The 12,502-nt window shown below is 54.0% G+C and overlaps 5 protein-coding genes across 5 annotated transcripts; 4 read left to right on the top strand and 1 right to left on the bottom strand.

Annotated features, from left to right (window-relative positions):
- Positions 1-733: 733 nt before the first annotated feature.
- VTN49DRAFT_4599 (uncharacterized protein) lies at positions 734-3,938 on the top strand (the record flags this gene model as incomplete). The annotated part of the gene is made up of 9 exons (XM_069412562.1): positions 734-1,513; positions 1,577-1,762; positions 1,815-2,289; positions 2,341-2,512; positions 2,561-2,722; positions 2,770-3,216; positions 3,268-3,688; positions 3,739-3,850; positions 3,898-3,938. 9 exons carry the CDS (start codon positions 734-736, stop codon positions 3,936-3,938), a joined length of 2,796 nt encoding a protein of 931 aa, XP_069267794.1.
- A 67-nt stretch (positions 3,939-4,005) lies between these two features.
- On the bottom strand, positions 4,006-4,985 carry VTN49DRAFT_4598 (uncharacterized protein; the record flags this gene model as incomplete). Its single annotated transcript, XM_069412561.1, has 2 exons — positions 4,006-4,370; positions 4,430-4,985. 2 exons carry the CDS (start codon positions 4,983-4,985, stop codon positions 4,006-4,008), a joined length of 921 nt encoding a protein of 306 aa, XP_069267793.1.
- Positions 4,986-5,540: 555 nt separating this feature from the next.
- VTN49DRAFT_4597 (uncharacterized protein) lies at positions 5,541-6,302 on the top strand (the record flags this gene model as incomplete). The annotated part of the gene is made up of 1 exon (XM_069412560.1): positions 5,541-6,302. One exon carries the CDS (start codon positions 5,541-5,543, stop codon positions 6,300-6,302), a length of 762 nt encoding a protein of 253 aa, XP_069267792.1.
- Positions 6,303-6,459: 157 nt separating this feature from the next.
- VTN49DRAFT_4596 (uncharacterized protein) lies at positions 6,460-6,732 on the top strand (the record flags this gene model as incomplete). The annotated part of the gene is made up of 2 exons (XM_069412559.1): positions 6,460-6,477; positions 6,529-6,732. The coding sequence occupies 2 exons, from the start codon at positions 6,460-6,462 to the stop codon at positions 6,730-6,732; spliced, it is 222 nt and encodes a 73-aa protein (XP_069267791.1).
- Positions 6,733-6,932: 200 nt separating this feature from the next.
- On the top strand, positions 6,933-11,765 carry VTN49DRAFT_4595 (uncharacterized protein; the record flags this gene model as incomplete). The annotated part of the gene is made up of 3 exons (XM_069412558.1): positions 6,933-7,250; positions 7,304-7,739; positions 7,789-11,765. The coding sequence occupies 3 exons, from the start codon at positions 6,933-6,935 to the stop codon at positions 11,763-11,765; spliced, it is 4,731 nt and encodes a 1,576-aa protein (XP_069267790.1).
- Between the last annotated feature and the right edge of the window lie 737 nt (positions 11,766-12,502).

The following is a 12,502-nucleotide window of genomic DNA, read 5'->3' as shown; positions in this document are numbered from 1 at the left end:
CATATGCGAGAGATTAAATAATTAGACAAATCTAGCCCATTTCCCCGAGTTTTCAGGCATACACAATACAGGGACACTCGTCTTCTGCATACGAGTACGGAGTCGGAGTACACCGTATCAAAACTACTTTCATTTGACTTGATGGCATTCTTGATGAAAAGTCAACCCGCTGAAATGGTCCAATGCAGTGCAGAACTGGATGGACATTATAATACTAGGTATGCCCATGCCGGTCATTTTCCGATGGAGGGCTGGCCAAAGGATGTTCGTTGCATTAATGGTGCCTGAGGCTGCAAGTGAGGCAGAAGGCAGCCGCATCGACTAACCATTTTAGGATTAGAATTTTTGTGGGCAAGATCCACTTCCCATAAAGCACGTGACTAATATATTTCACGTGATTTGGCTTACCGAAAAATGCAGCCATTCCGGCTGCGTTGTGACGCGTCGCGTCTCATTCCACTTGGGTGCCTTGTGTGAGAGTAACCGATCCATTGATCAGCGCTACACACTCTAGTTACAAACTATAGACTACTGGCTATAACTAAAGGTAAATTCGATAACAGTGTGTTTGTCCATAGGAAGTCATTCTCGTGGGCTGTGGCAGCAAATTCTTGACCCCTCTCAAAACAAAGGGCTCCGGGAGACGATTGGATCCCAGGACGGCTTTGCTGACCTCCGGCTAAAGAAGTATGTACTGGTAGAATAGCAGTGGCCATAACGTCTCAGCCTGGAAATGGCCACTCCTTTCCAGAGCTATGGCTTCCAAACCTCGGTTGACCAGGCTCGCCAACAGACGTACACCATCCAGACATCAGTTCAGACATCCGCCGTGTCGAACGGAGCGAAGCGTGCCCGCGAGGACAGCGACCCTTTAACTACCGCAAAGTCCAAGCATAACGGCCGCTTTGGCAATAGAGTGGATTTTGTGCGCGCGTCGGCTGCTTCGTCCCATGGCCAGCGACTCGTGGCGAGTGAGATTCGGCTGGCATCGGGCGCTGCTGAGGCAGATTCTTCCGTGGACAGCGGGAAACCACAACTGCCGCCGTCAAGTGGGATTCAGAACCCACTGCTGTCCCTTGAGCACCCTCGCTATGGTCTGCCGCCCGCTCTGGTCGCCAACTTCGCAGCAATCGGCATTGACCGCATATATCCGTGGCAGGCCTCATGTCTGCTGGGCCGTGGCCACTTGTCCGGCGAGAAGAACTTACTCTACACCGCGCCCACCGGTGGCGGTAAATCGCTCGTTGCCGATGTCTTGATGCTGAAGCGGGTTATTGAAAATCCGCGGAGCAAGGCAATCCTCGTGCTGCCGTATGTCGCGCTGGTTCAGGAGAAACTCAAGGCGCTGCGCCGACTGGTGCAGGATGTCGAGAAAACTGTGCCGGAGCCGGAGGATGGCGTTCGGCCTCGGAAAGAGGTGCACAAGTCCGTGCGAGTGACTGGCTTCTTCGGAGGTAGCAAGTCGCGTTCGACATGGGCCGACACGGACATTGCCGTGTGTACGATAGAAAAGGTCCGTATCTCGAGTCGGTGCTGATGTGCCGCCGTTGTATTTAGCTTTCTAATGCACATCCAGGCGAACGCTTTGATCAATACGGCGATCGAGGAATGTACGATTAATGACCTTCGTATTGTCGTCTTGGATGAAATCCATATGCTTGACGATAAAGGTCGCGGCTACATATTGGAGTTGATCGTGTCCAAATTGCTTTGTCTACTACCGAATACCGTTCAGATTGTGGGCATGAGCGCTACTCTTTCTGTAAGCGGTCCAGTGTCTAGCCGAACGTTACCATGCTGATGCATTATGCCAGAATACGGAGTTGCTGGCTCAATGGTTGGGCGCAACCTTGTATCAGTCGAATCATCGGCCCGTTCCGATTGAGGAGTATCTCGTCTACGACAACGCCATCTATCCGGCCGTGAACTCCAAGGCCTTTTTTGAGACGGCGTCAAAACTTAGCACGGCGGAATTGCAAAATGCGGTTTCTCCGCATCGATTGATTGCTCCATCGCCGTTTCGAGAGTTGTCAAACCCAGCGAACAATTCCATGGTCTCCCTCGCTGTCGAGACCGCGATGGCTGGGTATGGCGCGTTGGTGTTTTGCAGCAGTCGGCAGGCCTGTCAGTCCAACGCGATGTTGATCAGCGCAGCCATGCCGGATCCATCCCAGGTCGAGCCGGATATCTTGGAAAAGCGATTGGATGTCCTGGCTGAACTGGAGAGCCTGCCCTGCGGATTGGATCCGGTGTTGCAGAATACCATCATCAAGGGAGTTGCATTTCACCGTGAGTCCGCCGGATCATTTCTTGGATCGCGTCGGCGCTGATGTTTCGCAGATGCTGGGTTGACCACCGAGGAACGAGATATAGTGGCGAATGCATATGACAAAGGCATCGTCAAAGTCGTCGTCGCCACGTGTAGTCTAGCTGCGGGAGTCAACCTGCCGGCACGGCGGGTCATCATTCAAGGTGCCCGGATGGGTCGTGATCTAGTCGGGCCGGCTTTGCTGTATGTACTCTGACGTTCCATATTTGTGACATATGCTGACGACTGCAGTCGGCAGATGAAGGGCCGGGCTGGTCGAAAGGGCAAAGACGTCATGGGTGAGACGTACTTGATCTGTCAAAAGGCCGACTTGGAAGCCATTTCTGGAATATGGGAAGCCGAGACACCGGCCATTGAGAGTTGCTTGGGCCAGGACAACAATGCTGTTCAAAGGTACGACGTTTTCATTTGTCTTGCGTTGAAAGTTCTAACGACCGAAGGGCATTACTGGAAACCATCGCAACCAAGATGGTATCAGGCCGTGAGGCGATACTGGACTACATGAAATGCACTCTTCTGTATCGGACACACCCAGAAGAGGAGATCTTGAAGCTGGTCAATACAGCACTCCAAGAACTAGTTCAGACAGAGCTCATCGTTGAGCGTGCTGATGAAAGTTACGAACCCACGAAACTAGGCTCGGCCATTGTCGCCTCGTCGTTTGCTCCCGAGGACGGGATTTTTGTTTACCATGAACTTAAACGTGCCCTACAGGCGTTCGTCATGGATGGGGAGATGCACATATTTTACATGTTCACTCCTATCCAGGTAGCCATGAACACAACGATCGACTGGCTGACATTCCGCGATCAACTCGACAGTCTCGATGAGAGTGGTCTCCGCGCATTGCAATTCGTGGGTGTGCAGCCGGGGTTTGTAAACAGCATGTTCGTCTAGTCTTTCCATGGGTGATGTTGCAATTTGCTGATCCAAAACAGGGTGCAATCCGGACGGACGTTGTCAGAGAACAACCCTGCGCAAGCAGAGCTCCTCCGGATCTATCGCCGAGCATACACGGCATTTCAGCTGCGGGATCTCAGTAACGAAGTGCCGCTTACGACCATCGCGCAGCGGTACCACACGCCTAGAGGGATTGTTCAGACCCTTGCGCAAACGTGCCATGGATTCGCAGCAGGGATGGTCAAGTTCTGTCAGCGGATGGGCTGGGGCATGCTTGCCGTGGTTTTAGAACATATGCGGGACCGGCTCCACGCCGGCGCGCGAGACGATCTTTTGGAGATGGCGCAGGTTGCATACGTCAAGAGTTGGACCGCGCGGTTGCTATGGGAGAACGGGTTCCGCAGTGTCCGGGCTCTCGCGCAAGCAGATCCGAAGGAGCTTGTGCCAGTGTTGATGATGGTATGTTGGATAACTGAAGGTCCACACGATTTTTGTACTGACGATCTCAGGCGCGACCACGACGAGACCAGAACACGCAAAATCCGGAAGAGGCGAAGCGTTACGCAGCCAAGATGAACAGCAAAGCAGAGGCAATCGTGGCATCTGCAGCCAAGATATACGGTGAGTACAATTGTTCGGAGATGAGAACAGCGCGCTGACTGGTGTAGAACGGCAGGTGCAACTTGAAATTGATGACTTTGAAGAGTAGGGCCACAAATACCTACTTGTATGTAGTAAATATATTCTTGATTCAAAGAGATTTGCAGATGAGAAATTTACAATGCATTGAGCTGGTCCTGCGCAAGCAGACCCTCGCCCTTCTCCACAAAATCCAAGAGCACGAAATTCGGCGGCCGTTGATACAGCTGCCAGCATGTCTCAACCTGCGCGCCGATACTGCCTTCACCATTCGCGGCGTTCGTGCGTTCGGCATTGGCACGATCGGGCACCAAGATCCCGTCAATGATCTTGATATCCAGGAAATGGTTCATCAGGAACATGAGTCCGTCGGGGCTCGCACCTGGCGGCCGATCCAGGCTGCAGTCAGGGAAATTAGGGTCGGTGATGCCGTACTTGGTTTCGAAGATGTAGTCAAACTCCGGGAGGATGTAGGGGACCTTGGAGGTATCGGCACCGTAGTCTATACATCTCCTCTCAATTCCCAAGCTACCGGAACAAGAGGGGGGGAAAGGAACTTACCCAGGAACAACACCAGACGTTTATTCGAATTGATCAATTCTTCAAGAGTCGGCCACTGATCCATACTCAGCTTGCCGGACGGAGTGAACGCGTAGTCCTTAATGCCGCTCTCGGTAACGACGGAATCGAAAACCGAAATATCGACATCATCTCCATTGGTCAAAAGCACGGTGACGACTTCATCCGGGTTGTTGTCGAGGAATGTCTTCACGGTAGCCAGGTACTCGGTCACGGTGCCCGCATCACGCAGCAGGCAGTCCGTGTGGCACATGTGCAAAACCCCCGGGTTCTCGTCATCATAGTCGTCGATATGCGTCTGGCCCTGCAGGAATCGGTATCCTCGCTGAAGTTGTTCCGTTACGGAGATACCCTGGTTGTCGGAAGGCAACGGACCGACGAAGGGCGAGTCGTGCGCGCCGACGAAGCTGATGTTGGAGTAACGTCGGCCGCAGAGTTCTGCATGGCCATTACAGTTTCGTGCTTGCGCGGCCGAGATGAGGAAGAGGAGGGGCGATATTATGAAGAGCGTTAGGGTTATGGGGGGTTGGTGTAGCATCGTGATCCGACCATTTACCCTACGACTTGGGAGTTCCCTCGTGGGAGGGAAATAAGACTAATAAATACTCCGTGAAGAATCATATTTTGTTATATCCACATGAAAAGGATCTATATGGGATTCAGCGGCGCCCTTTTGTCGGCACTTGTCCAGGTACGGGTAGGGCATGACGATCACATTCCTGCATGTAACAGTTACAAATTCAGTGTGTGACAAGGGCGCTTGGCCGCATGACTTCTTTTCTGATCGTTCGGTCAGTCAGGGAGCGGATGATCACCATCAGTAGTAGTATGGATCCGAATTCTTTCTTGTCCTGCAGCTGGGTGCTACGGTCAGAGGGACAGGCTAAAAGTCGCTTGAACTACGGAATACTGTAGGTGAGAGTGGTACAATTTCTGGTACCGAGATTTCACCGTAGAATAGCCTAATATTTGCATGCTGGATGCTGCCCCCTGACTATCGACGATAATATATTTCTAGCACTGCTGAGCTATGGGGGATTAAATTGTGATGAGCTGATCAATATCAAATCGAGGAAGAAAATCCAGGAGCATCATGACCCATTCTCACGACTGTCTCCACGGCTTTGAATGGGACGGGGTCCCAACGGGGCACGTCGGCCACCTTGCTAGCCACGAAGCTTACATCACCGGCGACAACCCAGACGTCGCCATTTTGTTTATCGCTGACCTTCTGGGCTGGAAATTCAAAAACGCACGCCTACTGGCGGACCACTTCGCGCGCGAGACGCCGGCTACAGTGTATGTCCCCGACTTCTTCGGTGGCGAGACCTTACCGCAGGACTTGATTCTGGCCGAGAAATGGGACCAGATTGATCTTGCCGGCTTTCGTGTCAGAAACAGTCGGGCCATTCGCGAGCCGGAGATTTTCGAATGCGCCAGAGCGCTACGAGACCGGTATCCCAAGGTCGGCGCCGTCGGGTACTGCTATGGCGGCTGGGCTGTGATGCGGCTCGGCGCAAAAGGGACTGGTGGCCATGACGCTGCCGCACCATTGGTGGATGCTGTTGTCGCGGGGCATCCGACTTTCCTTACCAGGGATGATATCGACGGGGTCGCCGCCCCGGTCCAGCTCCTCGCGCCAGAAATCGACTTCCAGTTTACGCCAGACCTGAAGCTTTTCGCTTTCGAGACCCTGCAGAAACATGCTGTCCCGTTTGATTATCAGCATCTGCCGGGCGTGAAACATGGGTGCCTCTCGCGGGGCGATCCGAACATATCAGGAGAGCGAGAAGCTATGGTCCGAGGGAAGAATGCTGCTGTGGGCTGGTTCCAGCAGTTTTTGCACAGTGCTTGATGGGGTGCACTGTCTTGATTTGTTTAGCGACAGTCAATTGAAACGATACATGAAACACACGTGTTGTCGGACGTGATGTCGCTCGGCAAAGCCGAGAGAAGAGTCGTAACAGCTCCCACCAGCAAAACCGAATGCGCCGATTGTCGGCTGCCCAATAATGTGCACTCAGACCGATGTAATTTTATTATCCGAAATGGTAGTGATATACAGGGACTGCCTTGATCAGGTAGCTAAGATTGATAGATGGGTGGAAAATACGCGGGATGGGAGCATTGGGCCGGGCGAATGGCCCGCATGGGCCATGCCCGGCTTGCCGGTAGAAACGGCTACGCCAGTTGTCGACCAAATTTGGCGGTCAGCAGCGGCAGAATGGCAGTTCGCGTCGACTGGCGTAGCAGGCGGCGGTGCTGCGGCAGCTATCACGGCCTAGCAGCACCCTTGTCGCGGTGTCCATCGAGGTCCAGCTCCAACCGCGTGGTTGTACGTCCGGACTGCATGCGGTGCCCGGGTTGCCCGTTTGAAATAGTAAAGTGCGCCAGCCACGGATCGACTTTCTGAGGACGGAATCAAGAATCCAACCCCGTTCGAAGCAATGACTACTAATCGACAGTCTCTGGGATTGTATTGCTGATGAGCTCCACGAACAACGGGAATGACGATGGCGCGCGCGCGGACGAACTCGATCTGGGCCAGGAGAATGGCGCCTTCGGGGCCCGCACCAATGGGCACATTCCCGACGTAGATGAGCCTGCGAATCGCATCGCCGTCGACGAACAGTGGGATGACCAATTGATTCAGAGCGATGCGCCCGTCCCCGTCGCAACAAGCACAGATGAGCATAATGTGGCATCATCTGCAAACGGCCCGGAAGAAGATGACCCATTCCGGCGGCCTGCGGCGGCCGCCGAAGACTCATCATCAGTTCCTGATGATACACCGTCTCTTCATGTGCGTGTACTCTGACATGCTTGATATTCGCTGCGAATGCTGACTCTGCGTAGGATTCCCTTCACTCATTTCCCAGCAGCAGCGCGATCGTGTTTCGCGGCTCGCCCGGCCTCAGTCCGGGTCCCACCCACCGTCCGTTTGACCTGCGCTTCCAGTCGCGATTGTCGTCCTCGTCGCTCAATAGCCCGCGGTCGCCGTCACCGTTTCTTGCACCCGGGCACTCCCGGCATTCATCTCTTGCAAGCCGAGCCCGCTCGGCGACGCCGGAAATCGAGTCTGACCCGTCGCAGGCTCCCTGGGAAGTTGTGCGATGGACCAAGCTGCGCAAGATTACAGGGCAGGCGTTTTCGGAGGCTGGTCGTCGAAACTGGGGCCATCCGACATGTATGACTATCTCGACGGTCATTGTACTCGGGACTTCGAGAGGCATCATTCTAGTGTTTGATTACCAGCAAAACCTCAAGACTATTATTGGACCAGGCACAAAGGGTATGTGAGACATTATCAATTTCGGCTTCGCCCGTTCTAATTCAAGCAGCGGTCGAATGCGGTGCGGTCATGTCGCTCGCGACCTCCGCAGATCATTCGGTAGTCGGTGCTGGTTACGCCTCTGGCGATATCTTTACATGGGAGATATCGCGAGCTGCTCGGCCATTCCTCCATATCCCTCCCGCAACTCTGCAGCAGCGGGCTGCTAGTGGCTCAGATGGGCACATCTCTGGGGTCTCCGTCATTCATGTGGGCTTTCTCGGTGTGCGACGCACTGCCCTCGTGTCGGCCGATGACCGAGGCATGGCATTCTCCCACCTGGCAACGAGAGGAATGGGTGCAGTCGGAAGAACTGTGAAGACAACGAGACTGCTCGGGCGATATCCAGAGGTTACCCCCAATCCTGCTCGACCCCGCAAGCCAAGCTCGGTGCTGGCCTTCTCTCCTCTTCCTCTGGGCAACGTGGATCAGCCGACGGATGGAATGGGCTTGGTAGCCATGTTGACACCGTATCTCTTGGTGATTGTTTCGACAACCCCAATCGCCCAAACCCAGTTCAAGAGTCCCCGCCCAAAGGAGGTTGCGTCACATGGGGTCAGGACCGGAGCGTTGGCATGGTTTCCCGCAATCAAGCTGAAAGGCAGAAACGACACGTCGTTGACTAAACTGGTATATTGTTGGTCGAACGTGTTGACGGTGCTAGACGTGTCGGAAGCGGAGCCAGACAGCGATGCTAGTCGAGACCGGCCCCCGGTTCTCGAGTTTCGGCCACGGAGTCGGTGGAGGGCAAAAGAAGCCATTGTGGCCGTTCAATGGCTGAGCCGCTCCGTCCTTGCGGTGCTCACCGTGACACAGCAGCTACTGATTCTCGAAGACCCAAGTCTGCGAGTGACGGATTCCTTTGACCTTCTTCACAAGCACATCTACCATGTTGACTTATTTTCCTCACAGCTCCAGGCTCTGGTGGAGCAATATGACGAGGAGGACCCGTCGATGCATGGGGTTGTTGGGGATGCCTTCTACCAGAGTTTCCGTGCCTACAAGGGCCGCTTATTCCTTCTCGGCCACAATGACATTTCTGTCGGTGGCTTGTCCAATTGGGCGGACCGTCTCCTGGCCTACATTGAAGTCGGGGATTTTGTCGCCGCGATTCGCCTGGCAAACTCCTACTACAGTGGCGACGCCGAGAAACTCACCATAGGGCTCCCGGAGGAAGATGACCTGCGACACGCGATGGTCCAAGAAAAGTTACTGGAGATGATTTCAGCGTCGCTCAAGTATGCGTTTGGCCGGAACCAAGAGGCCGGTGCGGAGCGCCTGGAACGATCACAACTCGCGGACCTGGCCGATGCATCCATAGAAGCGTGCGTACGAATGCAGAATTACGAATTTTTGTGGGATCAAGTGTACAATTGGTACGAGGACCACGAATCCGAGAGCATCTTTCTCGACACGCTCGAGTCGCACATCAGCGACGGATCTGTTCGGTCCTTACCCCCGACCGCGCTGAAGGCGTTGATCAACCATTATTCGACCACGCATACGTCCAGCAGACTCGAAGAGATCATCTGTTCACTCGATCCGACAGCAATGGATATCGAACAGGTGACTACATTGTGCAAGCAGCATAACTTGTACGATGCCTTCATTTACGTTTGGAACCGCGTGCTCAGAGATTATATTGGGCCGCTCGAGGAACTGTTGAATCTCGCCGCTCGAGCGATGCGATCTCTTGCTAATGGCACCGGTACTGATCTGGAAAATGCTGGCTACGACTATAATAATGCTAGCAAGATGTTTCCTTATTTGTCATTCATCCTGACCGGGCGTGTGTATCCCACCGGCGATGACATGGAGGACGACGAAGCGTCGAAAGCAAAGACCTCGCTGTACACCTACCTGTTCGGTGGGTCTGGTTCGAGAGGATCGTTTGCAGCTCTTCGAGCGATTCTCAAGTTTGACGCATCGGCATTCATGAGCATGCTGAACGAGGCGTTCGAGGACAGCTATTTGAACGACTCCCCAGACCTGGCCAATTCGGAGTCCGCCCCCGGTTCTGCTGCCAAGGGCATGGTGATCAATCGACAGTACCTGGTCAGTATCTTGCTGGAAGTGATGAACACTCCAGAGTTTCGGCCAATTGAAACCATTTATCTGGACATGTTTCTGGCCCGGAATCTCCCCAAATATCCGCAGTATCTGCTTCTCTCCGGCAGTACTCTGCATCAAGTGCTCACACGACTCTGCCGATTCCCCAGCGACGACATGGCGGATGACTGCGAACTGAGCGTGGAGTATCTTCTGTCGATGTATCACCCACCCGACATCCAGAGCTTGATTCCTCTGTTCCAGGAGGCTCGCTTTTATCGAGTTCTGAAGTCCACATACCATGCTGAGAAACAGTATGCGGATTGGATTTTGACATACCTCGAGGACCCGAGCGAGCGCGAGACGGTTTTTCGATGTCTCCACGAGTGCCTCCGCGCCAGCTCCGGACTGAATGCGAAACAGCGACGTGATGTCATCCAAGCAGTCAAGGACCACGCTGGAGAACTTGCGCGCATCAATGTGTCCAAGGCGGCGCGAACCGTCCATGCATTGGTCCCGTCTTTACATGAATCATTCCTGGATGCGCTCGAGGAGGATGAATACAAACAGTATCATTACCTTGGGACATTGCTGGAGCCGGAAATCCATTTTCCGGAGAAGCATGTGCAGCCAGCAAAGTTGGACGGCTGGATGATTGAGCGTTACATGCGACTGCTCTGCCGCTACAACCCATCACATGTTGCCGACTTTGCAAACAGTCTCGGAGCCGGTGACATTCAACTCGAGGAAGTGCTACCTTGGATGGAGGAAAGCGGAGTGGTCGACGCAGCGGTGATTCTGTTAGCCCGCCAAGGCCAAGTGCGGGAAGCCATGGATAGGCTACTCGCCCACTTGAGCACTCTCGAATCGGGCCTCTCGGGAATTCTTCGAAACGTGCGGGACACCCCGGATTCTGCCAACACAGCGGAAGCGATCGACGACCTTCTGCAGAGCCTGGAGAAATTCTCCGGTATCGGAAGCTGGCTTTGCTTGGAACAGATGCGGTCCGGTCCGAGTCCACGAGGTGAGGTTGCAACTGGAGGGAGAAGATCGGCGGTAGCCTTGCACCAGCCTCTGTCGTTTGAGGAGACGTTATGGCTAGACCTGATCGACGCGGTCGTTCGAATCGCCCGCAACGTCTCATCGCTTGTGCAGGAAGCATCTTCTGGGCAGGCCAAGACGTCCGCTTGGCTGCAGCCAGCGGACGAGGAGGGCAGTTCGTCGAAGCTAACGAGCGCAGTTCGGCGGTTGGTGCAACGAGCATTCACCGCCTTGCTCACAAGCACTACACCGGCAGGGACCGGTTCTTCTTTGTTGAACCGCGCAGATGTTTCGTTTCTGCGCATCCTCCGCGCGTTTCTGTCGCGCGCAGCAAGATGGTCCCCTTCCCTGTCAGAATTACGCGAGGTACTGGCATCCATTTTCTCGGCATACACCTACGAGGAGTCCCTGCTGGGATTGGCCAATGGTATGTTGGACAGGGATCTCTTTGTCCATGTCGACGAGGTCACCCGGCTCCGACAACGGGGATGGCGACCGCGGGGACAGGTCTGTGAGATCTGCCGACAAAGAGTGTGGGGACCCGGTGCCGGCGCCGATGTGTGGAGTGCATGGGAGCGGCGACAGGCAGAAGAACAGCAGCAGCGTCGCGCCAATAATGCGCCGGAAGACCAACAGGCCCAAGACCGAGGAAAGGGCAAGGGCAAGGGTAAACGGGCTAGCGCGCATGCCCGAACGGACACCGCCGGTTCCGTGGCCGACGTTGCAGGGAACGTTGGCGCGGGGCCGGTCGTGGTGTTTGCCTGCCGGCACTTGTGCCATCGAGATTGCATCCTGATGAAGCCGGCGGCTGCTACTGCAGGGTCTGACAGAGAGCTGGATCCATTGGACAAGGGAGTGTTTCAAGAAGGGAAACCGAGATGTCCGGTGTGTAAATAATTACGATTAAGTACCTTTGCATAATCTCTCGATCCTCGTTCATTAATTCATTGATGAATCGAGCCATTTGTCATCAGTTACAGCACATGCTACTATGTACAATGAATCATAATGAATTTTGTCCCGCTGTCATGGATTCCGTACGGAGCATTTTGGACTTCACCTCCGTAGCCTCAAACAAATTAAGCCGATTCCTCCTCGGTCGAATCTCACCAGAGCCGCCTTCTGCTGCCTTTGAGATCGGTTTTGCCAGGTCCCGAAAACCTAAATCCACCGAAAATCATTTGTGCATCTACAACTGTTTGGCGACTGCAGTGAACGTGATGATGGCTGGTGGTGGCGTAAAGCTTCGATACGCCATGGAACAAATGCCGGCAATATATCCACCAATCAGGGGTCGATGCCAAGGAAAATATTGTAACGTTGCCCCACTTCCCCGAACCGGGTTGCAGACGCCGTGACCGTTCAGGTTCGAGAAAGAGAGGGAGAGGGCAAGGAAAAAAAAAAAAAAAAAAAAAAGAAAAAAAATTAATGGAGATCCTGCAAGTGCATATGCACAAAACATCCTTTCTTCCTCTGCCATTGGCCATGTACCCGGTATTCTCCGGGTTTTCATGTAAATTAGCATTAGATTGTGGAATTCCATGCTGAACCAGCAAATCGCAGTCTCTCACGTGTTGGCAAACATGGATCTCTCGTTTCTCTCGGATCATGAAACGACAAAAGCGCTTTCCTTG

This window comes from Thermomyces lanuginosus, assembly GCF_041956635.1.
Source record: "Thermomyces lanuginosus strain ATCC 200065 unplaced genomic scaffold VTN49scaffold_31, whole genome shotgun sequence".
NCBI classification, from domain to species: domain Eukaryota; kingdom Fungi; phylum Ascomycota; class Eurotiomycetes; order Eurotiales; family Trichocomaceae; genus Thermomyces; species Thermomyces lanuginosus.
Note: the sequence above shows the minus strand (reverse complement) of the source record. Positions and strands in the feature narration are given on the sequence as shown.